The 27,689-nt window shown below is 47.1% G+C and overlaps 1 protein-coding gene across 1 annotated transcript in view; it reads left to right on the forward strand.

The window, feature by feature from the left end:
* The first annotated feature begins 610 nt into the window (after nucleotides 1–610).
* ARHGEF9 (Cdc42 guanine nucleotide exchange factor 9) overlaps nucleotides 611–27,689 on the forward strand; it is a 256,681-nt gene continuing 229,602 nt past the window's right edge. The window contains exons 1-3 of the mRNA XM_063141832.1: nucleotides 611–2,879; nucleotides 17,211–17,358; nucleotides 22,992–23,101. Of these exons, the coding sequence (XP_062997902.1) occupies nucleotides 636–2,879; nucleotides 17,211–17,358; nucleotides 22,992–23,101 (2,502 nt within the window). The 5' untranslated portion in view covers nucleotides 611–635. The remainder of the gene's footprint in view (nucleotides 2,880–17,210; nucleotides 17,359–22,991; nucleotides 23,102–27,689) is intronic.

Raw genomic sequence — 27,689 nt, forward strand, 5'->3', positions numbered from 1 at the left:
GATTTCTTGTCTGTCTTCAAAATTGTGAGTAATTTTAGATTGTAAGTCTATTGCATTTTTATACCGCCCAATAGCCCAAGCTCTCTGGGCGGTTTACAAAAATTAAAAACTACAACAATATTTAACAATGTACAAATCAACAATATCACAATAATATTCAAAATATACTAAATACACATGTACAGCAAAACAAACCAGGTAGGGGGGGGGGAAGCCTTCAGCTCCAGCCTTGTTTTAAAGTCTCCAGATGGGGGGAGGGGAGAGGGGAGCAGGTGGAATAGCTCACCCTTGATGGTCTAGCATTTCTCCCCCAGAAACAGCATAGTGAATAGTGTATAGTGAATAGGTGTGGGTTCTTAAAAGATGATGGGTGTGTATATATCTTAAACCTGACCTGTGTGTGTGTGTGTGTGTGTGTGTGTGTATCTTTGTTTTGGGGGCCCTGGAAGTAGCCCTTAATGTCAGTGAAATAAGGACCCGGCTGCTGGGTGCTGTTTTCAAAAGTGCAATCCCTTTTTATAAGGCTCAAAACCTAATTGAATTGTTTTCTCTTTTTCCCTTAAGCTTTGCAGAAGAAGAGCGTCTGGTGGCAATGCTGCTGTGACACTGGGAAACTGGATTTGTCAGCTGGAAGTATGGAACTTGTTGACAATTGCCCACATGGTTGCTCTAGGCCAGTTCCAAATGGATATGGAAACAAGGTTTTTCAAGCAAGTCCCAAAGAAATATGCACTGATGTTAAGTATTCTAATTCTGCGGGCTTCAATGGGGATGGAAAGGAGGATGCAGCTAAGCAGAAGAAGAAAGCCAGGGGCAGTCGGATATGGAATTTTGTTAGCCGCAGAAAAGGGTCCGCCATGAATACCAAAAGGCCCCAGTCCATGATCCTCTTTGGTGATAATATGGAGATCTTGGAACAGAATCGAAAGATGTCCTTCATGGAAAGGGTGAGGTCTTTTAAGAAGCTGAGATCGTCTGGCATGTCCAAGAACGCTTCCAAAACCAAGGCTGTCATTATTTCTGTGGAAACTCTGGAAGATCTTGAGCAAAAATCACTCCATAGGATTAAGAAGCTCAGTGACTGTCAACGGCCGTACCGACACTCCTATGCTGGCTACATCGAGGATTTGGATTCTTCTTTCGACGATGTTGAGTTAAATAGCTGCGTGATAGATCTCGACACCAGCGAGAGTCAGTGGCACAGGAATGTAGGCGTTGGAATGAACAGGGATGACACTGATCACGACTGTCCCAAAATTTCCACTCAGAGGAGTGTGGCTCCCGAATTTGAAAGTGCTCAGGAATCTGGGGTTTCACAAGAGGACCCTCCAAGAAGGTCTCAGGTGGTTACTCATGAGAATAAAAAAAGAAGTTCTGAAGTCTGGAGTTATCTGAAAGGGATTTCATTGACCAACAAGGATTGTTCAAAACTGCCTGACCAAAGTGTGGAGTCCAATTTTGAGGAGTTAGAAAATACAACTGAGAATCCCCCCTCTTATTTTGATTGTGATACGAAATGCGAGGAGAGCACTGGCCAGCCGAAAAGAGCGAGCCGTGCGACTAAGGGAAGCCACTTTGGTGGGGTTCTAAGGTTCTTCAACAGTGTTGCCGAGGTGGCTAGGAAATGGCGGGGGCCTTCAAAATCGTGTTCGCAGGAAGAACAAAGACCAGACTCCGACTTTGGGCGCCGGAGGCAAGAACTTCCCCTCCACCGGCAGCCCTTGATCATTGCCAATGATAAAGCCAGTGATTTCTCTTCCACAGGATTGTCTCCAGATTCTGGGATCTGGGATCACCGTAGCTCAAAAAGCTCCTCCAGGAAAGAGCCACCCCACGGAACTATAAATGCTGAGATTTCCCATGAAGTCTTCAGCGAAGATAGCAGTTTCAATGAAACGTCCTTTCCACCCTCGGGCACAAGTTTGTCTGCTTTTGCCCACTCAGAATTACCAAATGATTGTACCTTTCTCAGCGTGCGCAGCCTAGCAGTGGATTTGTCACACATTCAAGACCCAATTCTTAATCAAGTAGGCAATCGGGGCTTCAGTACTGCTCCAATAGACAGCTGGGTGTTAGGTTCTTGGGGTAATGCTCAGTACTCTACCAATACATCAGCTGATCCCCAGAATTTGGATATTAGAGATTTAAAGCCCTGCGATTTTTCAAAGGTTAAGATGGATGTTACAGATGTGGAACGTTCTTCTCTGAACAATGAAGAGTCGTGTGATGGTGAATCGAATTTGAAAGTTTGGTGTAAAACTGAGCAGGGTACACTGGGCCAAAGTAGTTCTACAGACAGTATACAAAGTTGTGTAGCTGAAGCTCAAGAACTGGCTGGCAGTCTAGTAGATGCCAGGACTTTCTGTAGGGTTACAGGAGATATGGAGTCCCCGGACAGAATTTCCCAGGTTACCTCAGACTTTGAGTTGACATTGGCAGATAACTTAGGCGTGGGGACTCTATTAGCAGAGGACCAGATCCTGGAGAACATTCCAGGAGATATTCAGCACTTAGACTGTATACACGGAGGTAGTCAAGATCTTGCAAGGACTCAAGCAGATTCCCTTGATTTAGAAACTTCTCCCATAGAACCTCAGAGCGTTAGTACTGCTCTTTCAGGCCCTCAAGGCTTGGGCAGCATTTCAGAGGATGCTCCCAGTGCCTGCCCCTCTGCCCCTTTCACCTGCTCAAACCATGACCGCCAAGTGCTAGATCAAGAGTGTTCCTCCATCAACGTGAATGGAAACGCTGTACCGTTGCAACCGAATCCTGTGCGGAAGCCCCGCAAAACAGAGCATTTGAAATACAGAGGAGTCTGTCACCCCATCCAGATGAGCCTGTGTACAATTGTCTCCTTCAATGAATTCAACAGTGGAAAGGTAGGATCTTGTTCCTCTTTGACCGTCTGTCGACCAAATCTCATTGCGGCCAGAATTTGGTGCATGTGACACACATAGAACACAGAATACACACAGCTTTGTTTAAAGAAGGGGAGGGCGACGTGTGGCCCTCCTGATGTTGTTGGACTTCAACTCCCATCGTTCCTCACATCTGCTGGCTGGGGCTGATGGGAGTTGCAGTCCAGCAACATCTGGTGGGCCAGACGTCGTCCTCCCCGTCTTTAAACAAAGCTGTGTGTATTCTGTGTTCTATGTGTGTCACGTGCACCAAATTCTGTGATCCAAAATGCTGGGTTCTGCAACCCGAGTTCTGCAATTTCTGCATGTGTTTTCTAATTTTACATGCTATTATGTTCCTGCTTGCCATGAATGGTGATGGGCGTCCTCCTCATGAATTTTCGTAGAGAAAAATTGTGTATCTTTGTAAGTTTCTTTCCTCCCAAGAACGCTCCGAAAAAACAAGTCACAGGATGCTTGACGGTCCCCTCCAGCTGCCAGTCCCACCACAACCACTCCCAAGCAAAAGTTGCAAAGAGGGAAGGCCGGTGGCAGAAAGGCCCGACCAGTGAGCTTTAGGTTGGAGTGAGGAGATGAACCCAAGCCTCCCCCAGGCATAGCCTGATAATCCAATCAACCCCTGAACCACAACACTGCCCCTTCCCCTAAATGATTGCTTCCTGACTGTTAGAGCAGTACGACAATGGAACCAATGACCAAGGGAGGTTGTGGGCTCTCCCACGCTAGAGGCCTTCAAGAGGCAGCTGGACAGCCATCTGTCAGGGATGCTTTAGGGTGGATTCCTGCCTTGAGCAGGGGGTTGGACTCAATGGCCTTGTAGGCCCCTTCCAACTCTGCTATTCTATGATTCTATTATTTTATTTATTTATTACCTGTATTACATTTATAGCCCACCTTTTTTCCTCCAAGGAACCCAAGGCGGCGTACATAATCCTCCTCCTCTCCAATAAATAAATATTGTACCACTAGCAATTAGTAGAATTAGACAATCCCTAAGATATGCTTTTTGCTGAATAAGACACAACCTAAGATCCATAGAAGTGACAGGTAAGTGCCAAAGCAGTGATGCACTGAATAGGCATTTTGTGGGGTGCCTACAGCAGTTTCTCAAATTCCTAAACATGCCCCCGGGTCCAAAAGAATCGGGGGCTCTTCAGTTAGGTGATGTTTTTTAGATTGGGAAAATGCAACGGGGCTGTGGAGGGGGAGGTAAGGGGAAAAGGTTAACCAGTGCTTCCTCCCATGGCTGTGTTGAGTTAAAAAGACACACCCACCCAACCCACCCACCAAACCAACCAACCTGGAGATCACATCTAGTTATGGTGTCCAAGTATCCTCCTTGACAGAAGACAGTCCTCTGTTTCATATATTCGTAGAGTTGGAAGGTACCTCCGAGATCCTGTAGTCCAGCCTTCTGCTTAATGCAGGCTCTGTGCTGCCAGGTGCAGCTACAGCATCCAAGACAGTTGTGATGCCACAGGGTAGTCCTCTCTTTGAAAGGGTCTTCTGCTTGAAAGGCCGTCCACTCCAGGTCCGTTCCTAAAGCTAAAGGAACTTAAAAAGGGAAAACAGCAGGGGCCTTCAAGTTGCCCATCGCCTCACCTGGTCACAGGTCTTCAGAACAGGCATCTCACTTATACAGTGAGATGTATTTCTGTATAAACACTAGTCATTACTTCTAAATGTGCACCTACATACGATTCGTATATACAGCATTCATGGCCTCCTTTTTGGATTATGCATTTTCTCTCTTTTTGGGGGCAGCGTATAAGTTGCCACCCTACAAGTTGTGTGGCCTTGAGAGCTTGGAAAAACCACTCATGTATGCAGCACGACCTTCTGCTTAAGTTGTTGATGAAGCTGATGGTGCTGTCATTTCTTGAGGGTGGCAGGGGCTGGGAGAAGGACAGGAAGGGACACGAGGGCTGCTTAGTCCTTCTCCGCACATACGGAAAGCATGTGGTGGTTGCAGTAGGATTGGGCCGCCTGCCACACCCCCTTCCTGCAAGCCCCTTCACACTAATGGCAAATGCGTGGATATAGTGGCATCTGTGTGTGTGTGTGTGTTTACTGGCAGCATGATCCCAGTGCCTCTTCCATACATTTGGTGCATGCATGGATAAGATTGGAACAGACCCAGTGTTTTGGGACTCCCAGTCATCATGGCTCATTTTGAGGAGTAAGCATTCTACAAGAATTTTGCCTTGTGTATATTAATATTAGTATATCTCTGACAGCATGCACCCGTTTCCTCCTCTTCCTCCTCCTCGTTGTTGTTATTATGGTAATCGGGCCTGCAAGAATGAGAGGTTAAGAGCCTTTTACATCTCGCCATCTACCTTTTCTTCTTTCTGTTCCTGCTTTGTTTTTGTACATATCTCTTCAGTTCTGCTGTTTGCAAGACAACCCGGCCAGGCATTCCCTGGGAATGTGTTAACCTCTCTTTGGTGCAATTGCCCTTCTTTCCCCCCTCATGTTGAGTCTTGTCTAACTCTTTTTTCAAACTGAAAACTTTTAAGGAACAATTTGACGATGGGGCCAGCTGCCTTTATTTCTTGGACGTTTTCAAGAAATATGTGGGTGCAAGTTTATGTGGGGGACATTGTAGAGCAGGGCAAGTATCTTGTGGTCCTCCTGATGATGTATGACTCCAAATCCCATCAGCCCCAGCCAACATGGCCAATGACAGGGGTGATAGGAGTTGTAGTTCAATAACACCGGGACATCCACAGGTTTTCCTCTTCTGCTCCATCTGTAACTCGGAGCAATGGTTTGTGCTTAAGTGCTCCATTGGGTATCTTTTCACCTCTAATTCCATGGTTTATTCCTGGTCTGTTCTCACAAGGAACTATGTGATGTGTATCACTACAGTTTACAGGGGGAGGATGCCCATTTTGAATGCTCACCTATAGAATATGTGTTATGCAATTAAAACAACAATAAATGATCCTCTTACATCAGGGAGATCAGTTCAAGCCTAGCCTGTTCCTGATATGCTACTTTTCTAGTTGCAGGGGATATTTATTTACAGACAGAAGCATTCAAAACTGTGATTTCCTTTCCAAAACCACCCACTGGATAACATTAATTCACTACTGGAACAAATACAGACAGGATGAATTAGTAACGTAGAAATTGCTTTCTTCCAGTATCGGGGCAGTATGCCAGTTATTGGGGAACATGGGCGGGAGGGTGCTGTTGAACTCATGTCAGTTAAAGCTACAGGAGTAGAGTTAGAGTGACCAGATACAAAAGAGGGCAGGGCTCCTGCAGCTTTAACTGTGGTGATGAAGAGGGAATTTCACCAGGTGCTGCGTGCATACAAACGACACCTGCTGAAATTCCCTTTTCTCCACACCTGTTAAAGATACAGGAGCCCTGTCCTCCTTTCCATGTGGTCACCCTATGCTTAGCGTATCTTTAGGCAAAGCAACTCACACCCTCTGGGCATTTCAATCAACACAGGGCAATCTATTGCCGGATAAATTAATGCGGCATCCAGAAAGCAGATTAGAGCGTTTAGCAATGTGTAATCATTGGGTGAACGTGTGTGGGGAGTGTTCCTAAATGGGCTAGGGATAGGTTATTTAAAGAAGGGTGAGGTACCCACTGGGTACCTCACCACACAGAATGCCTGAAGAGGCCGAGGCCTGTGTGGCCTGTTCCCAGCAGAATCAGCTCCCAGCAGTCCATAAAATAGCTTTTTGATGGACTGCCAGAGCCTGATTCTGCATGGGAACAGGCCGTTTGGGAAGAGCCATCCCCATATACACTGTTTCGCAAGACATGATATTGGGTGGGTGGGTGGGTGGTGGGAGAGCTTTAACCCCACCCCCAACAATCCTGATCACTGGGGGTGGGGGAGAGGTTAAAGCCTCTCTCTCTCCCCTCTTAACCAACCTTGTGCAAATGTGTGAATGGGTTGTGTGTATGAGACACAGAGAAAGAGAACGGCCCTGAATGGATGTTGATGTGAATGTGCCTTGCTCATTTGTGTGGGGCCCTGCCCACTTGTGTGGCCCCCAAAGGATTCTGTGGGGGGCAATGCGGTCCCCCAACCTCCAAAGGTTGCCCATCCCTGTTATAAAGGATCACATGTGCCCATATGAACCTACCTGAGCCCGTCATTCATTAAAATGAAATTGGCTGGTCCCAGAGGCAGGGCCTTCTCAGTGGTGACCTCACAGTTGTGGATCTCCCTCCCTGGGGAAATCCAGCAGGCCCCTCTCGTCCTGTTCTTAAACGGGCTTTGAAAATCTTTTTATTCTATCAGGCTAATCAATTTTTAAAATTGTCGGCTGTCTCTTAGATTAGATTTTGGCTAATGCGTTTTTAATTTGAACCACGTATGTTGTAGCACTTCAGTTATTATTTTGCTTTCTCCTTTTGAGAGCTGTATTGGGTGGGTGGGAAGTTAACAGCAGGATAAAAATCTCATGATGAAAACAGGAGCGTTAACAAGGATGTCCCTGTATTCATCTCCGAAATGCCGGAGGATATGGACAAGACCTTCCTTAGAAAAAAGTCTTCCAGGCTTCCATTGATGGCTGTAGCCCCTTCCCTTGGCTTCATATCCTTTCAGCACCCCCGGTGTAACCGGCCCCAGTCACTAGCCTGGCTGCAGCATTCTGGACCAGCTGAAGTTTCTGAACACTTTTCAGCTGGCAATGTAGAGTGCATTACAGTGACACAAAAGCACCACAAATTTTCCTGATCAAAACAGGCCGATATATTTGGCAATGTGCTTTGTGTTCGAGATTAATCTCCTAAACTCGACCGTTACCTGGGAGCTATGGTGGTGGAATACTCTAATCGCAGCTCAGTTCTACTATTGCATCTCGATGATTTCCCGAGAGGGGTGTGAAGGCCTGAAAAATATGTGCCTGCATTGTTGTTGATTTCCCCCCTTTTCATTGTGTCTGGCTTTCTGCACTTTACCAAAAGACTCCCAGTCCGGAGAAGGGGGTGAGATAATCCAACAGGAACCTCCTCCCAGAAAAAGAAAATGGCGGAGGAGCTCGGGGATTAGGACAATAAGGGCAATCTGTTGACTCCTGCGTCTTCCGGCCCCGGGTGTTCAGAAGCCTCTTGCTATTTTTGGCCAGAAGAATATCAAGGGCAAAGGGAGGCAAATAACTCCCCTGCTCATTTACAATTCATTTTTGCAGACCCAGATAAAGTGCTCTCTAGAGATGGAGAAAAACTTTGTTGGTTGGCGTTTTCGGGCGGGAAGAGTGCAAAATAGTTGGCAGTCAGTTTCCAGGGTCCGGCTGAGCGATGGCATCATCCAATGTGAGGCTTAAAGGCCACACAGAAGAACCCCCTTGCAATGTTTATAGAAGGTGCCTTTTTCGCCATTGTCCCTCCTGCAAGGGTGCCCCAGCTGGGAAAACGTCTTCAGGAAATGTGCAGGCTGTCTCAGCCTGTATGGACACTGGCCGGGCATTGTCGTTTGCTCGTTGATCAGCGCTGTAGCAAGCCGAAAAGGTTTTCCTTGTCTCTTTTCATTGTTATTGCCGCCGTTGTTTTGAATGAAAAGCAGCCCTTGTATGGGAAGGGGGCTAGCTAATCCCTTCCTGCCTTTTGTTTGCTAAAAATTGCCCTCATCTGCTTTTCTCCCTGAGGAAGAATATCTATCCCCCGCCCCCCGTTATTCTGCTACTAACGGTGGCCTCCAAAGACTACTGTTCATTTTTTTCTTTTTAAAGAAAGCACCAGGAAAAACTGTCGGGGGAACTCATCGTATGTGCTTTGCTGCTTAGCCTTTCCTGGGTATTTCTGCTCCTGCTGTTCAGAGCCAGGAGGAAATCGCCCGGCTCCTGCTGCTATTTTGTTAGCTCCTTGCCTTTTGGGGTTGGATTGTTTTTTGGCCAGCTTCAAATCAGAGCTGTACTTTATGGAGAGCCAGCCTAATCTCATTTCAGAGCTAAGCCATAATAAATTCTGTTTTGAAAACACAGAGAAAAGTTTCTGCATTGGAGGTCAGGCAGATAGATGCAAGGACTTGAGGGGTTTTGTTTTTAAGTCACCAAGTTCTTTTGGGTTCCCTCCTTTTTTAAACCAGTCCCCTCTTTACATTCTAAGTAGGGATGTGCTCCGCTTCTCCTCGAACCGGAGAAGCAGGAGCGGAGCGGGGGGCTTCGCCTACCCTTAAAGCGGAGGCGAAGAGGATTGGGGGGCCGGCGGAGCGTTGCGGAGTGGATCGAGGTGAAGGCGGATCCTTCACCTCGATCTGGAGCTCCACCAAAAAGGTAAGTGGGGTTTACTTGGCCCTGCCGTGACGGCGGCAGGGCCAGGTAACCCCCCCTCCCTCCTCTCCCTTACCTGCGTCCGTCTGCAGTCCCTCAGCTTCTTCAATTGAGCCCGCGGCTCAACCAGGAAGTCTAGGCCGCACGGCCCAGACTTCCTGGTTGAGCCATGGGCTCAATTGAAGAAGCCGAGGGACCGCGGACGGACGCAGGTAAGGCCCCCTCCCCCTTGGTCTCTGCAGGTAAGGGAGAGGAGGGAGGGGGACCTTACCTAGCGCCACTCCCCTCCACTGCGGAGCTCCGATTCGGAGCCGGAGCTCCGCGGCGAAGAGGAGCGGACTATGGGCGGAGCGGTGTGGAGCGGGCCGATCCGAAATTTTCGGATCGGACTGCGGGGCGGAGCGGGGGGTCCGTGCACACCCCTAATTCTAAGGGACCCCTTAGGCCCCAGGTCTCATGGATTTTGTAGCCCCCAAGGATAGGCCAGGCAAGGTGAAAGAAGATGGAACTCTGATAAGACCTTGGAAACAATATGAGCCCCCTTCCTTCATTCTGATGCAATGCCAAAAAAAGAGGAAACACATCTCCAAAAGAGAGGGCGCAGACTGGCACAACAGTTGCACACAAATCTGGAAATAATTTTTCTAATTTTAAATGGAAACATAATACATCCCAGAAGACTGTGACCAAGTGACCAGCATTGCCCAATCTTGCCCAGTCTGCTGTGTATGTCGATGGGTGACTGCACGGCTCCTGTGCTTCCATCTTCGGGGTCTTTATTTTGCCGTTCGAGTTTTGCTTCCTGACACAGCAGGTCAGAGGGGCAGGCCGCAGGGCTACACCTATAGCTTTTCCTGCTGCTTCTCTGACGGGGCAAAGAGCAGGGGGAAATGTGGCATCTTGCGCCCGTGAAACAAGGAAGGACCTGGCAATGGCCATACCCTGCCAATTCCGTGCTGCTTTGGCTGCAGCAATTGCGCCAGAGCACAGACGGGGCTTTTAAATCCCTTTGCCCTCTTGCCTCTAGGGATGTACAGATGGTACAAAATTCGTTCCGACTGTGTTTTGTGGTCGGCACCTTTTGTTGTGTCATCCGCCCATCGCCAGAATCGGATTTTTTTCAGTTTCCAAATTTGCGCAAATGCAAATTCGCACAGATGTGCACGTTCCCCTCCCAATGCACAAATTCCCCTAAAATGTGCATTTTCAGGCTTTATCCTACGGAGAAATGTGAATTCTTGGCTAGTTTTTTTTTTTAATTTCTGCATTCTTTTTATGACAAAATTTGCACAAAATTCCCAAAGGTTATGAAACGGTATGCAAATCTGTGGAATTTGCCCGACACGGGAAAAGTCCATCGGCTGTGGAATCCACGGGCCAGATCCATTCAAATCTCAACTCATTTGGTTCCATTGTGGATTTTCCCAACACCCCTACTTGCCATGGCCCTGATGACACTTCTCCGAGCTGCTATTAGCACTGTGAGTGAAGCTCCTGTGGACACTCATGGGGCTAATGGCAGCTTGAGAGGTCGGGGTGCACCCCAAGACCACAGCACATTCACACAACCAAGGTAACATTGTGGTGTGGCCCAGAATTCTGCACCTTTTTTTGTGTAGGCAGTGCACTTAGACCACTGATGTCCTCCAACCCCTCCCACTTAACCCAACGACAGGTTTGGCCCTACATCATGTTTAAATGTTCAACATTTTTAAGATCCTGAGTTTACTTTGTAAAGAAGACAGGGGATGTGCTCCGCTTCTAATCGGACCGGCGAATTAGAAGCGGAGCGGGGTGCTTCGCCTGCCCTTAAGGCGGAGGCGAAGAGGATTGGGGGGCCGGCGGAGCGTGACGAAGAGGATTGAGGTGAAGGCGGATTCTTCCTCTCGATCCGGAGCTCCGCCGGAAAGGTAAGTGGGGTTTACCGGGCCCTGCCGCTGTCGCCCATGCGGCAACAGCTGCAGGGCCCGGTAACCCCCCCGCCCTCCTCTCCCTTGGTCCCTTACCGGGCTCTGCCGCCGTCGCCGCATGGGCGGCGACGGCGGCAGGGGCCAGTAACCCCCCCCACGCCCTCCTCTCCCGGCCTTACCTGGCACCACTCCCCTCCACTGCGGAGCTCCGATTCGGAGCCGGAGCTCCGCGGCAAAGAGGAGTGGAGTATGGGCGGAGTGGCGCGGTGCGGAGCGGGGGGTCCATGCACGCCCCTAGTGCTTATCAGTAGTAAGTATGCTGAAGGATGAGGGAAGTTACGATTCCAACAGCTAAATGCAAAGAACCAATTGCATAAGAACTGGTTGTATAAACCAGTTATATGTAGGAATAGAAAAATCTGTCAATTTTGGTTTCTCTCAGTTTCTCATTTTTCCAATCTTTACTTCGGTTTGTCCCATATTTTGAGAATTTCTTTTTTTTAAGTTCTCATGAAAATTCGTATGCATTTTGTGTGCATTTTGTGTACATGCCTTTTTGCATCCAGTGTTGCCTATTATACAATTCTTTGCAAGCATCTTCCCTAATATAATGCATTTTTAAACATTATTTTCAATGCTATATAGACATTTTCCTGCACTTTCCCCTAAACTAAGCATGTCTGTATGTCCTTTGTGACTGGAGAACTCCGTTGCAAAATTTGAACAAGTGTGAATTTCAAAAGATGGCTGAGCTTGCACAAGTTTTTCCGCCATCCCTAATGGGAACCATTATTTATTTTTCACTAAGTCTCTGGTGTATACATATCTATAATAGCAATTGATTGGCCCACCAATTTAAGTACACACCGCTTTTTCACTGTAGTCTTCTACCGCCCTCTGCAGGCTACTCATCAAATGAGAATTTTAGATTTTTATTGTCAGGTTCGTGGGAAGCTTAGTAATTAAAAAAGATATTCACAAACAAACTAATCTCACATCCACTGGGGTACATGCATCACGTACTGAATATATATGCCAAGAAGATGCCCTATGATGTGGTTTACCTTTCTCTCTTCCTTACCTTTCTTCTCCATTGTTGAAATTTGTACTGTCAGCTTTTGAGGATGGGGTCGTGGCCTCTCCTCACTCATTCTTCTGTAAAGCAGCAGATACATTGATAGTGCTGTAGAGATGAAAAATGTTTTTAACACCTGGTTGTTGTTTTGTGCCACTGTAGAGACAAGGTATAAAACACTTTATTTAGTGCCCACTTCTGTTAGTTGATCAAACAGTCATTGCAATTTCTCTTGGTGGCAAAAGTTTATATGCAAAGTAAAAAATGTTTAAAGGACTGCATTTTTATGACTTGATCAATTAAAAAAAAAACAGCAATCTGCCTTGACATACTCCTAAGATTTTCAGCAAACAAAGCTGCCCTATATATGGACATCAGGAAAAACTTCCTGACTGTTAGAGCAGTGTGACAATGGAACCAGTGACCTAGGGAGGTGGTGGGCTCTCCCACACTAGAGGCCTTCAAGAGGCAGCTGGACAACCATCTGTCAGGGATGCTGTAGGGTGGTTTCCTGCATTGAGCAGGGGGTTGGACTCGATGGCCTTGTAGGCCCCTTCCAACTCTGCTATTCTATGATTCTATGAGTCTATGATATATATTACAGAGGCAAACACTCACACCTATATCTGTGATATCTCCCTAAACTGGCCTTGTCTGGACCTGACCTGCGAACATTTTCTGGGCCTTTGTAAAATTTGCAAAATGATTTTTTTTAAAAAAATGAGGCAGTGGGATAGAGATGGCAAAATATCTTCTAAGACTTAGTATTACTGCTACTTTACTCTTGCTGCTACTGCTTCTACACACACCCTGCTTTGCATGCAGAAGGCCCCATGTTTGATCCCCGGCTTCTCCAGGGAGGGTGAGGAAGGAATCCTGCCTGAAACCCTGGAGTGCCGCTGCCGCCAGTCAGTGTTGACAGTGTTGACTGAGCTAGATGGACCAAAGGTCTGACTTAGTATATGGCATCTTCTTATGTTCCTTATGTTACTATTTCCTTTCCAAATAATATAATTATAACTCAAATGCAGTGTGCCAAATCAAATAAATGGAAGATCCCTTTATTGTGAATATTTATTCTCACGTTATTGTCCTTGACATAACACTAGCATTTAGTGGAACATTTTCCTGGTCTGCAGTATCAATGGTCAGGAAATGCCCAGCAAAGTAGTGTTGGGGTATGGGCAAGTTTACTACATATTATGGGGCCGGAAGGATTTGACACAGGCTGCTGGTCCTGGGTGGCAGCAGCCTCACTTTTTTTGTAATATTTAGGCCTTTGCTAGACCTACCTTAAAATCTGGTGGTGAGGAGGGGCCAGCCCACGCTAGAAGTAGCGTGCGCGGGCTGTCGCTCCTTTCCACATGTCAGATGCGACGGGATAAAGGAAAGCCCCATCGCGTCGGCCATTTTGTTTAATGTCTTAAAGGGGCTGGGTGAGCAGGAGCGCACCAGCGACTAAGGTAGGCATTTTTTTAAAAAAAGGGTTCCCCACTCCCCCTGCCCCAAATTTCCCAACCCTGGCTGTGATTCCCCCCTGCCATCTCCGATTTCCCCCCAGCCGCCATCTCCGATTCCCCCCCAACTGCGATCTCCGATTCCCCCAACCGCGATCTCCGATTCCCCCCAACTGCGATCTCCGATTTCCACCTGTCCGCGATCTCCGATTCCCCCCGCCCACAATCTCCGATCCCCCCTTCCCGCGATCTCCAATTCCCCCCTGCCTGCGATCTCCAATTCCCCCCAAACCGCAAGCTCTGATTCCCCCCATCCCCCCGGCTCGATTTCCCCCCATCCCCCTTGGCTCCAATTCCCCCTATCTCCCCCCCCCTGCCCTGATGGCCGCAGCGCTCCTGTGGAGCGCTGCACGCCATCCGCCGCTTTTCTTGGCTGCTCATGAGTAAATGTGGTAGCCGGGAAAAGTGGTGGACCAGTTACCCTGGGGACAGGGAGGTTTGACCTCTGCCTGAGCCCGGGATCCCCTGTGTGTCATCTGGACGCACGTCTAACAAAGGCCTTAGTCTCCCTGCTAGAGGAACACTTTAACTCAAGATTTCCAACCCTTTTGTTACATACATTGTTTGCACATTGTTCCTTGTGCACAAAAGAAGCGCAGGCCCTGTTTGATTATAGCAACGGCTGCACTGTCTTATTGCAGCAATAGTGGTCAGAAATTAGATCAACAAAACATTAACAGTACCCATTTCCAGCTGAGCTTTCTTTTTTGCAAGTTCTTCTGCAGAGTTTAAAATCCCGGGAAAGAGAAGCAACGACCTTGAGCACGGAAGCTCTGACGACTGCTGCTGCTGCTTTGTCTTCTGATCACATCTCCACTACTCAACTCCAATGCATGCGAATAAGACAATTTCCCATTTGCTTCTGTTCATCAAAAATTCCGCAAAGTTCCTAGCTCCCAGATTACTTACAGCAGCGTTGATCAGTGAGAATGAAAACCCAGGTTTTGGATGGATGGATGGATGGATGGATGGATGGATGGATGGATTGATGCGCTGCTAACTAGCCACTTCTTCTGTATTCGGACATTTAACATAATTTAATAGCTTCTCGTTAAGATCACTGGGTCATGGCAGAAATTCCAGCCCTTTAAACCCTTGGAAGCTAAAGGGGAGAGTAGAACCATGTGGGGCAGCTATTTTAAAAGCACTTCTAATTCAGGGTTAGTAAAGTGTCCCTGAATTCCAACAGGACCCGGGCTTCTTTGTTGCCTTGTTTGGCTTTGGAAATCTGAGTCATCTGACCCCTTCCAGATGATTTTTATAGATCTTCATAGCCCAGTGAGCTAATGGCCTGCACAACCTGTATCCCAGCTTACCCTTACCTGATGCCCTCCAGAGGTGTTGGGTGATGGCAATTGCAGTCCAACATATTCAGAGCGCACCAGGTTGGCTGCTGTAGCGCAGCTACATTCTCCCACTTATTGTTGGCTGCCAGACGTTGGGTGACCCTTTTCTTCTTGTTTTTCTGCAGGCCTGAAGGGGAGGGGGACAAGGAATTTTCTAAGGTCCTCAAGGGTTGCCACAGGTGGCAAGTGGCTGGTATTTGGTTTGGTGGGTTACACAATGTTCAGGTTTGGTGATAAGAGTGTGGGACCTGGGTTCAAATCACTACTCAGCCATGGACCTTGTGGCAGCCAGCCTCCCTTGGTCTAAACCTGGGCAGGGTTGTTGTGCAGAAAAATGTGGGATGATTCCACAAGCATTCTGTGTTGAGGTTCTTGGAGGACAGGTGGGGAACCAGAGTAAATGTTTTGAGTTTCCTCGAGATTGGCTACAGGAGTGTCATGTTCCCCAGCCTTGATTCATCTTCAGGCTCTGAAGAGGAGTCTGACTCTTTAGTCTCCTCTGACTCTGAGATTTCCTCCGTTAATCCTTCCCCCACTATGCCAGGGCCTTCCTAACCAGAGGATGTACCTCTACCTGGCTTCTCAGGTGCAGAGGATATTCCCCCATTACAGCCTACTCCATAGGAGCCAGTGGCTACAAATCAGGCAGTAGCCCTTTAAGAAACAAGCTGCTTCTCTGAGGGGTGGAGCTAACTGTGGGCCTTAAGCTGCTGACCTTTATAAGGCTTCAGGAAGCCTCTGACTGTTGCTGAGACAACAGCTTTCCTTCCTTGAGCCTCAGCTGGCTCAGAGCTGGCCAAGGTCCTGGAAGACCCTGCCTGGTCAAACTTGCCTGGCTATTCAGCACCCTAAACTGGCCTTGCCTGGACCTGACCTGCTAAATCCTTGCCTATGTGCTTTGCTGGCTTTAGCACCCTTGGGTGCCTTGAACTGAGGTGGACAGGACAAAGAGACCCATTCACTCAATAGGAGTCTTGTGACTCTCAATCAATAGAAAGTATCACCTGTTTTCTTTTGGCTAGCAGAGCAGCTAAATTGCTTGCGCCTTGTCATCAAGCAGCGTTTGGAACAATTATCCCTGTGAACCCTGTTGCTTTGTATCATAGGGAATAAGCCCATGAAAAATAAGTTTCAGCTCAGACAGAAGCTCATACAGGCAGTCTGCCTCCTAGTCCTCACCACTTCCATTATGTGCGTCTCATACCTTCAGATTCATAGATGAGGTTCTGCTTTGGGCACTTTCATTCGCAGGGATTTGGAAGATAGTTGCTAGAATAATCAGGGGTCTAGAAACAAAGCCCTATGAGGAGAGACTAAAAGGACTGGGCAAGTTTAGCCTGGAAAAGAGAAGGCCGAAGGGAGACATGATAGCACTCTTCAAATACTAGAAAGGTTGTCACACAGAGGAGGGCCAGGATCTCTTCTCCATCATCCCAGAGTGCAGGAAATGGAATAATGGGCTCACGTTACAGGAAGCCAGATTCTGGCTGGACATCAGGAAGAATTTCCTGACTGTTAGAGCAGTACAACAATGGATCCAATGAGCTGGGGAGGTTGTGAGCTCTGTCACACTAGAGGCCTTCAAGAGGCAGCTGGACAACCATCTGTCAAGGATGCTTTAAGGTGGATTCCTGCATTGAGCAGGGGGTTGGACTCGATGGCCATCCAACTCTACTATTCTATGGTTCTATGATTCTATTGTGCTTCTTTTCCTGCACACAGCAGGAAATGGCGGCAAGTTTCATTTTTAAAAAATAAGTCAGATTTTCTGGGTCTTTTTTTGTGATGGAAAAACAAATGGAAGAAGTGGGAGGCATGTGGGAGGCAGACAGCATTGTCTAAAGAACGTGTGAAAAATTGTGCGTGGGCTGTAATGAGCGTGCAATAAAACACTTGTCTGATGATCCCCTGAGTTGCAAAACCAACACTTACGTTGTGTTTCAGATGATGATGATTTTATTTCTAGTCTAGTTTTCTCTCTGAAAGGAAGCCCAATCTGACTACAAATATCATTACACAGAACAAATACAATAGTATAAAATGAAATATCAAAAGACAGCAATATGAACTACTTTTGGCAATATACTATTTTTTACAACAAACCTCTAACCAAACTTTCTACTTGCCTTGATTGATTTCTGAACAATAATTCCCCCTATTTTGTTGTCTCTCCCCCCCCCCACCCCACTTCCCCAGCCACTGTCTCACCCTCTACATCCATCACCAGAATCACCGCCTTTCAAATTCGTCTTGGACAGATGCCAGTCCTTACCACTTTCCCAGAGTACCCCCATGGGGTTGGATCAGCTGGGCTGGAAAAAGAAAGTGTTGCTGAGCACAGGTGGTAAGTAACATTTTACCTGGACCATTTCTAAGCGAAGCCTTGGCTTCATAAGAGACCAGGAGGTGGTGGGAGATTCTGGGCAGAGAAAAGGAAAGACTTCTCCACACAAGGCATAGTTAAACTATGGAATTCGCTGCCACAAGATGTAGTGATGGCCACCAATTTGGATGGCTATAGAAGAGGGTTGGATAAATTCCTGGAGGAGAAGGCTATCAGTGGCTACTAATCCTGATGGCTATGTGTTCCTCCAGTATCAGTGGCAGTAAGCCTATATGCACCAGTTGCTGGGGAACATGGGTGGGAGGGTGCTATTGCACTCATATCCGGCTTGTGGATTTCCTGTGGGCAGATAGTTGGCAGTGTGTGAAGAGAATGCTGGACTAGGTGGACCCTTGGACTGATCCAGCGTGGCTCTTCTTAGGGTCACACAATGAGCTCTGGAGCTGATGCTCAGTGGAGATGCACAGGCGAAATCCCTATCCGACAAACCCAGGAGTGGCAGTTCCAGACTGGAGTCCTGACACCTAGGCCACAGCTAGACTTAAGATTTATCCTGGGATCATCCAGGGTTCGCCCCTGCCTGAGAACTGGATCCCCTGTGTGTCACCTAGATGAACAGGTCTGACCCCTGGACGATCCAGGGATAAACCTCAGGTCTAGCTATGGCCCTAAACTCTGCTGAAAATGGGATAATTGTTTCAGTATGGAACATCATGCTTTAGTACACGCCTGTTCCATCCTTCCCGCGTGGAACAGAGTGGTGTACATGGATCTTCTTATTTCCTCCCCTTCAACCCAATATTGTCCTTACAGAAATAACACTGTAAGATAGGTTAGGTGGCAAGTGTGTGAACATGCCTAAGGCCATTTCTACAATAGCCCGAAAATCCAGGCTGGTCACGGCTGAGTCCCTGTGCGTCCAAATGATGCACAGGGACTCCCGGGAGGAAGGAGGGTTGAGTCCTTAGGAGTTGGAGGCCTCATGATGCCTTTCTATAACTGACTCCCCTCCCTGAACAGTAATCTCAGGAGCCTCAACTTTTGAGTATGAGATGTTGGGATCTGGTGAGGACAAGGATTGGGTCCATGCTATTAGTCCAGCATCTTGCTTCCAACAGTGGGCGGTCACAAGCAGGCATAGAATCATAGAATAGCAGAGTTGGAAGGGGCCTACAAGGCCATCGAGTCCAACCCCCTGCTCAATGCAGGAATCCACCCTAAAGCATCCCTGACAGAGGGTTGTCCAGCTGCCTCTTGAAGGCCTCTAGGGTGGGAGAGGCCACAACCTCCCTAGGTAACTGGTTCCATCTGTTGGGGCCCATGACACATCTACACCGAACAGGATATAACACTGTGAAAGTGGTATGAAGGCGGTATATGGTCTGTGTCAACGCCCCCCAACAGGTGTCAGTGCACTTTAATACCACTATAAAGCAGTCGTGTGGCTCCTGCCTTTTATATACTGCTTTCATACCACTTTCATAGTGGAATATTTTGCTTGGTGTAGACGAGCCCTATATCTATATTAGCCCTGAGCCCAAATCCCACCACCACCACAAATCTTGCCACCCCATGCATAGGCAGCAAAGTTGGAGAGGGGTGACTTTGGAAGGCTGAATTTACCAGTGGCAGTGGATGGTAGGGATGTATGGGAATTTTGTTTCATGTTATTAAACATCAGGACTTGTTTGCAACCCCGAATATGAATGCAATTGCATTTGGGGAGACATACCTTGCATAGTCCCAAGCTTGTAATAATGTTTGAAAAAATGTGCTCATTAGAAAAATACACATAATAATAATAATAATAATAATAATAATAATAATAATAATAATAATAATAATAATATTTCTTACCCACCTCTCTGTCTGGATTGAGGTGGGGAACAATGAGAAGTATAAAATACATAAAAGTTAATTAAAAACATAGTATACATGATTAAAACATCCTAAAAACATCCTAAAATTCCACTGGATAGGCCTGCTGTAATAGATAAGTCTTTATAGTTTTCTTAAATGCTAAAAGACTGTGGAGTTGGCAGATCTCTCCTGGTAGCAGTGTTCCACAGTCTAGGAGCAGCAGAAGAGAAGGTCCTCTGGGTAATACCCATCAGCCTAATTTTGACTGACTGAAGTAGATTCTTCCCAGAGGACCTGAGTGTGTGGGGCGGATTGTACGGGAGAAGGCGATCCCGCAGGTAGCCTGGACCCAAACCATGTAGGGCTTTAAAAGTGATAACCAGCACTTTATACTTCGCCTGGAAAGTAACTGGGAGCCAGTGAAGAGATTTTAAAACTCGTGTAATGCTCATTGCATTGTCATGCTTTAGTCAATGAAGGGAAAGTGTGCACTGGGGGGCATGTTTTCAAATAATGTGTACCCGTATGCACACTTGCCCCATTTGAACAACAACAACAGCAGAAGCTTGCATTCAGAAATGGGGGATGAGGCAAACAGAGCTTTGAGTTGGAACTCGGAGTACCTTGAGCCTTGCTGAGTCTCCCATGGCTTGTGGATGGTGGCCACCATTCTTTTCCAGCCAAATATCGGCTAGAATGAGGGTTGGAAGGGCTACCCTCTTTCTTGATTGGCTTCAGAACCACATTGTGTTATCACATAGCACTGTTCTGAAACTAATCCGAATGAGGACCTGCTTCTTGCGCTCAGTCTACTTAGGGCAGGCAACTAGTTCCCTTCAGATGTTTTGGACCACAACTCCCATAAACCCTGGCCAGCGAAGTCAGGGATTATGGGTCCTATAGTCTAGAACCTCTGGAGAGCACCAGGTTCTCTACCTCTATCCAAGGGGACTTCTGGGTTGTTTTGTTTTTTGTTTAAGTGGTAGCTGACAACTGCTGTGCAGTGTGCTGCTATGACCGTGAAACAGTGAGCTTTCGGACCAATTTGGGGCACTAATTGTCCCCCCCCCCCGCTCAATTTCAAGTTGAAAATTCTCTGCAGTGTTTAAATCTTCTCTTACCTCTGCATGATTATTGATTCAATATTTACTGCATTTTCACCCTGCCTTTCCTCCAACCAGCTCACGAAGTAGCTCCAAGGAGACTTCCCACCCACCCCATTTTGTTCTCCTACTCACCCACCGATGTAGTTTTGGTAGTAACCAGCCAAAGGTCACTTGAGCTTCAGAGCTGAGCAGAGATTTGAACTCAGGTCTCGTGAATCCTGCTCTTCTGTCCTTTCTTTCCACTGGAATGAATGGGCTCTGAAGAATGAGCGGTGTCTGCCCAAATCCCCTCTTCTGCACAACTTAGAAAGCAGCCATCCCGACCTTCGGATAGTCACCTCTGCAAGCCCATGTGATTCAAACAGAGCCTTAGAGTTGGAAGGGACCTTGAAGGTCATCCAGTCCAGCCCTTTCTTTGATACCATGCTAGAGCATCTCCAACAGATGGCTGTCTAACCTCTGCTTGAAGACCTCCAGCGGTGTGAGCCCACCACTCCCCTAGGTCAGAGGTAGGCAAATGTTTTGGGTTGTGGGCATGTCCAGTAATTTGAGAAACTGGCCTGGGCATCACCCCAAAAATGATTGCCATGGCAGGTGTGGCAAAAGACAGGCAACCTTCTGAACAGAACTGAGTACAAGGTGTGTGTGTGTGTAGATCTGAGCCCCAGCACTGTAAACATCAGCACCGACAGAAAGCCATTTTACAGCAATCCCAGCTGCTGGTAAAAAAATGTGTTAATTAAGCAAAAGTGGGAGGCGTAAAGTATCTTGATGGGCACCAAGGAAAGTGCCCAGGGTTATTTATTTATTTATTGCATTTCTATACCGCCCCATAGCCAAAGCTCTCTGGGCAGTAGGGTGGGGGGCATAGGCACCACATGGGCTATTCCTGCTTTAGCCCATCAGTTCCATTGTCAACTTGCACTTTCTGTCAAGTCATTTCTCATCATGTTCAGTTGAAATTCAACCCATCCATCCACCGAGTAATTTTAAGGGGCAGCAGAGAGGGCGACTTTGCCCTCATCTACGCCACCTTGGGTCGGGGCTTTGGAAGACGTTTTTTGCTGGGGATGGTGTCTTTGCTGCCCCCCCCCTCCCTCACCAAGCAAGCTGGTCTTCCACCCCACCTTTATTCTGGTAAAGGTCTACTTTTAGAACGTGCTAGGTTAAGTGCGATCTTCACTCACAGGAGCCCACCTGCTATGTTTTTATATGAGTCATGCAGAGACAGAAGAAGTAGTAATTTTTCTGTCTCTCAGCATCCGGAGCAGTGAAATGCTCCAGTCACATCCAATCCAGAAAATGATGCATCTCCAGCAGAGGCTGATTTTAAGGACTCAAAGGTGGCGCAAGTGACAAATGGTCTCTAGCCCATGGAAGGGTATGCAACGATTAATTGGTTAGGGCTTCTCCAAATGAGGCTTTTCTCTTGCACTCGTGATTGGTCACCCACGGAAGTTTGCGGGTCCTTTACACCGCGCCGCCAGCCTCCAAGGTCTTCCTGTCCTTTGTAAGTAATATTGTGGACTTTCCCTTAACAGAGAAAATGTGGGAATAAATATGGGAAGCGTGACAACGCTGCAGGTTAAGTGGGCAATTGCACTATACCACAGTGCCATCTAGTGGCCCTTTAATGAAATATATAGAACTTGCAGACAAAGGAAATTCCGGGGGGGGGGGGGGAGCTTAGGGAAGCAAGTGAAAAGAAGCCGATCTTCATCCTGCAAAGAATCTGGAAGCAGAAGCCCCAGTAAAAGTAAGGGATAGAAGCATGGCGTAGAGAAGCCCTTAGTCTTTAAGGAGCTACAAGACTCTGGCTGAGTTTTGATGAATCAACTGGAGGGGTGTGTGTGTGTGTGTGGATAATAGGAACGAAAAGGAAAACAACCATTGATTAGTGTGTCGTCCGAACTCAGCCTCTGTGTCTATGCAGGCTTCATGCGAGTGGTGATTCTGGGCTCATGGAAGCTTGTTGTGGCTTATGAGCACTGCCCCATGCAGTTTGGCACTGACTGGATTGGAGGGACATGAGCCCTTTCCTCCACTGTATCTGGTTGTGTTTGTGGCGGAGGCGGAAGCCGAGCTCTCCGACCTGGGTCGCTCTTACCCAGGCAGCAGGAGGCCGGTGGGGAGGCGGCGGCGGCAAGGACGCGCCCGGATTCCCCAGCTGCCTCCTCCTCCATCTCTTCTGGCTGTAGTACACGCTATCGTTTTGGGGTCGTACTTGGGGCACATGCATGCGCCTTCAGTACGGCGTGTGGAAGGGCCCGAAGATAGCTTGGGCAACTGGGAGTAGATCTAGAAGGACTATTAGCTCCATTCAGATCTGGAATTTAAAACAAATTCCTGGGCTCAGAATTCTGTAAATGAGAGTGTGTGTCTTTTGCACCCACCTCGCGGGGTTTGAGGGGAAAAAAAACTAAGTAGAATTGACATGCCTGAAGTCTGTCCATCCCCCTCCCCACCCCCCCTCCCACCCCCAGCGTTCAGGGATTTTCTAATTTGCATTGGAGAATGTGATGCTGACAACTGAGCATTCTCAAGAAAAGCTCAGAGCATCTTGTTGGCACTAGAACTCCAAAAATTGGAGAAGTGAGTTTGCAAACTGGGGCTTTCCCCAAATATGTATTTATTTCAACCTGCTTTTGTTGAATCTTCCCCTGGCAGCCGAGAGTGATCTGGGTTCAAAAACCCTGGAGGTGCATCGAGATGGGAAGAACGGCAGGAGTAGGTGGAAACCCCTCAAGCCTGGAGCAGAGCAGCTGCTACTCAATAAAGTAAGTCGCCATCTGAAAACATGCTTCTGCAAACGTGCCTCGGCGTTGGTCTGCTGAGCGGTTCGTGGTGTCAGTGCACAATATGGCTCGGGAAAAGGCTTTAGCCGAATTCATCCAGAGTGCGCTTGCTTTGGCTGCAGTTTCTGAATGTTATAATTAGCAATCAGTCGCTCCGAGTTATTTTGTGACAGAGTAAAAACCAGCATATCAGCCTCCCCGTTATGGCAAGCTGGGAGTTAAAACCTCCTCTCCTTTGGAAGAGTTGTTTTCACAGATAGGGAAACGGAGTCATTTTCAAACGGTGTGCAGCTTTGATCCACTTTTTTTTTTGCAAAGGCTCTGTGGCAACGTTGTGCAACCGGTTCTTTTTAAAAGAGATTTGTGATTGATGTGGGGCGGTCTTTTCTCTCTCTCGGGTGAATTCCGAAGTTCTGTGTCGTCTGTACGCGCTGTACAATGTGTTGACTAGGGGGTATGGCAGCCATCCCCAACCTGGTGCCCTCTAGAAGTGTTGGACTACAGCTTCCATCATCCCCAGGTAGCATGATCAGAGAAGGGTGCCAGATTGGGGAAGGCTGGACTACAGAGTAGATCGTATCGGAGGATGCTTTCTAAGAACTTGTTTGCATTGAGTTGCTCTGAGACCTTTTGAGTAGCAGAGGAAATGCCGTCACCTGCCACCCAGATCAAGCTTCTCTGTTCCCTCTTAGCTTAGCCATGTCCCTCATAGTAGGGGGGAGGTATCCAGCAACAATATATTAGTGGCGCAGAGTGGTAAAGCAGCAGTTTCTGCAGCTGAAACTCTCCCCACGGCCTGAGTTCGATCCCAGCGGAAGCTGGTTTCAGGCAGCCGGCTCGGGTCGACTCAGCCTTCCATCCTCCCAGGGTCGGTAAAATGAGTACCCAGTTAGCTGGGGGAAAGGTAATAACGGCCGGGGAAGGCAACGGCAAACCACCCCGCTATAAGGCCTGCCAAGAAAACGTCAGTGAAAGCTGGCGTCCCTCCAAGAGTCAGTAATGACTCAGTGCTTGCACAAGAGGTTCCTTTCCTTTCCTTTTTTTTCAATCATGAAATTTTATTTTATTTCAAAAAGAAGAACGTACATAATGGTAAATCAGAATCACTAAAGAAACAAAAAAAGAATTCGCTAATTCGTGCATTGAGCAGGGGGCTGGACTTGATGACCTTATAGACCCCTTCCAAGTCTACTATTCTATGATTCTATAATTATAAAACTTGGTCTATAACTGATGTGCTTATGGAACGTCTACAGTAAAACACTCTAAGACGGAGCTCCATACCTACTGAAAATAAAAAATACAAGCACGTGGGAGTGTATGTCATTTTGTATGTAAGTGTGTATTAATCTGAAAAAAATATAGGCCACTGTACTTGGTCGGAATTTTATCAAACGTTTGAAGACCTTTGACATAAGAAATAAGTGGACACCATGGTTGCATAATATCATTCTTCAAGTTAGGATCTCTTTGTAGGATTCTTCCTTCTTTGAAAGATTGTCGTGAGATCTTGGTGTTGTTGATGCAAAGTATTTTGAAATGGCTCCTATGGTTAAACGTGGCATTGTTGGTGATTACAGCTGTTGTAGAGGCAGGTTATCAGGTGCCTGACTTTAGAGTTGGAGGAAGCAATCCCAAGCACCCTAGACAATGTCTGGGGGTGGGGACATGGGATTGTTCGGTTTCTGGGATCTGAGGTCAGAAATAGAGCTCTGACCTTGGAGCTCTCGAAATCACGCTCCCCCCCCGCACTTCCCCCATTTAGCCAGCACAGCTTTGGCTTCATCTCCGGGCTCAGAAAGAGAACGTAGAGATGGGAGAAAGGGTGGTGTTTATGGGAAGGGGACAAGACTGGGGAAGCTGCATTATCCGGCTTCCTGTGCTATCCCCAGCCTCTTCCTTCTCACTTGGAAGTGTTGGGGCTAGATGGGCAAAATTGCTGTCTAGCAAAAAAGTAGGGCAGCTGGAGCAAGGAGGTGAGGATTGCCTCCTGGCTGTAGCGGGATATGCATTGTAGTAGGTAGAATTGACAATCATTTATTGTATCTTTTAGGGGTGACTAGTTCTGTATGTACGTGTTGTGAGATAACAATGAGTAATGGAATATATTCTTGGAAATGGAGGGAGGTTGCCAAGAATGGGTCAGTCAGTGGCTACATTGAGAAAAATGGGAATGGCGGCATGACCAGGTCCAAAATGAAGGACGAAGTCAGTGGCATCGTGAGAGTTATAAAAGGCCAGGGTTTCCTCACCAAGGAAGAGAGGTCTCGGGAGAATGAGAAACCTACCATACGTGCTTCCATTTAGGTAAATATGAACCTTTGATATTGACAGATTGAGAGGACCTTGGATTCACTGTGATATCAATACGTTTGCTACTGCCTTCATTGCACTTTAAGTGATTCTATCTTGTGTGTATTTAGGGATGTTTATGATCTGCCTTATCATAACTAAAGCGTGTTATTCCATTTGGCTGTTTGAGCAATAAAAATGTATTCCATGATACCATATTTGAGAGAAGCTTGAGAGACGTTCCAGGGACCACTACCCATATACTTTCATTCTTGAAGCCCCAAGCTGAGTGGGGGTCTGTCCTATAAAGCCATTGTATCAGATACACCCGTTCAAGTTTGGGAAGTAAGCTAGTCGGATGGAGCGAGGAGCATTTTATTGTTTCACACCTTGCATTGGATACTCAACCGTCACTGACTATCTCCATAGGATTGCACCCTAAATTACTATAAAAAGCAATTCTTTAATTTAAAAACACACACCTCACATCCAAATAGCCTCCTGGATGGTCGAGGTTAGCCCTTTTCACACAGCAGATGAGTACAGAAAAAAAGGGGTGGAAAGGAAGCAGGATTGACTAGGAGGGCTCTGCTCAGACCCCGGGCGTACTTCTGAAACTTTGAACAGAGTCTACATTCAACTGCATGCTCTGTTCCAGGCTTCAAGTTCCTGTGAAAAGTGGATGCCAATGCAGGCCTAAGAAGTCTGTTTTGAAAACTGTTGGGAAAAAGCATGATTATTTCCAAATAGAGGTAAAATAGAATGAGAGGTGTGAGCTCTCTCTTGTGTGTGTGCGTGTGTTTTTAAAAAAGACCATGGCCTTAGCTAGACCTAAGGTTTATCCTGGGATCATTCCGGGGTCGTCCCTCCCTGCTCCTGGGATATCCTGTGTGTCATTTACATGAACAGGGATGACCCCGGGACGATCCCGGGATAAATCTTAGGTCTAACTAAGGCCTAAGCGTCTCCAGGATAAAACCCCTGACCTTACAGACCCTGCCCACCTCCCGAATTATAATGCACCACTCCTTAGCTTCAAGATGCCAGTCACCCAAGAGCTTCTCTACATGAGCAATTTATTGCACGCTGATGATTGGCTACTTACAGAAGTTTGTGGGTCCTTTACATGATGCCATCAACCTCCGGGATGTCCCCCTCCCGTGCTTTTCCTCGGTAATCTCACTTTTTTAAAAATGGAAATAATGCAGTTTTAAAAATAATCGCAGGATTAATTCCACCGCTAGATGGTGATGTTTTCATTGAATTTTTTGGAGCATTCCCAGAGGAGAGGTTTTCAATTACAAGTCATGTGGTCACCATTGGTCGCCGTCCAAAGAAGCCCATAGTGAATGTGAAAAGACCCAAGAAAAAAAAGCCTGGTAAGGCTGTGGGGTTTTTCCTTAATGTAGAGACACCCCAAGTGTCAAGATCTGAACAGTGATGTTGTAGTACATTTTGAAGTGCATCATGACAATCCTCATAACACCCCCCCCCCCCAATGTGGATTTAAAAATGCAGGCAGCTGTATTGACTCATATCTCTTGATCTGCATATAAATGTGCATATGAAAATGTTATGCAACTTGATGGCCTCTTTTTTTTTTGCAATGCATAAGTGCCCACCCTAGTCAAGGGCCTGCAAAGTTTGGGGAGGGGGGAGGACCAAAGAAAAGATTATTGGTTTTGGGGATCCTTTTTATCTTCTTGCCAAGGCTGCCACTTTTAATTGCTCCTTGTTTCTTCATTGATTGTGTGGGTTGAGGTATAATCCATAGAGAAGATTCCCATTGATTAGAGGCAGAAAGAGATAGCCAACCCGTCACTCATTCTGCTGGATTAAAACGGTTAGCTGCATTTTGCCTCACAGAAAGAATTTCTTAAAAATAAATAAAACAGATGCTGCAGTATGCAATGTTGAAGCCAAAACTACCAAAGCAGAGATTTGGTCGTGAAATCACAGGAGGAGGACCTGGAACACTAAACAGACTGGGGGTTCTTCTAAATGAGCCATTTATTGCACACTCTTGATTGGCCACTCAAGCAGGATGTCTCCCATACTATCCCTTGGAAATCCCACTATTAAAAGAACCACAGTTAATGTGGTAATATTTGGTGGGGAAATGGGGTGTCTGGCATTGCACAATAATTCTGCCACTAGATAATGCTGTCTCAATGAAGTGAATGGAGGGGGGAAGTATTCAATTAAAACCACATGGCCGCTCCTCTCTGCCCATGTAATGCAGCCCATTACAATCATGCAAAAGAAGGAAGAAGCACAA

The sequence above is a fragment of the Elgaria multicarinata genome, chromosome 15 (assembly GCF_023053635.1).
Source record: "Elgaria multicarinata webbii isolate HBS135686 ecotype San Diego chromosome 15, rElgMul1.1.pri, whole genome shotgun sequence".
In the NCBI taxonomy this organism is placed as follows: Eukaryota; Metazoa; Chordata; class Lepidosauria; order Squamata; family Anguidae; genus Elgaria; species Elgaria multicarinata.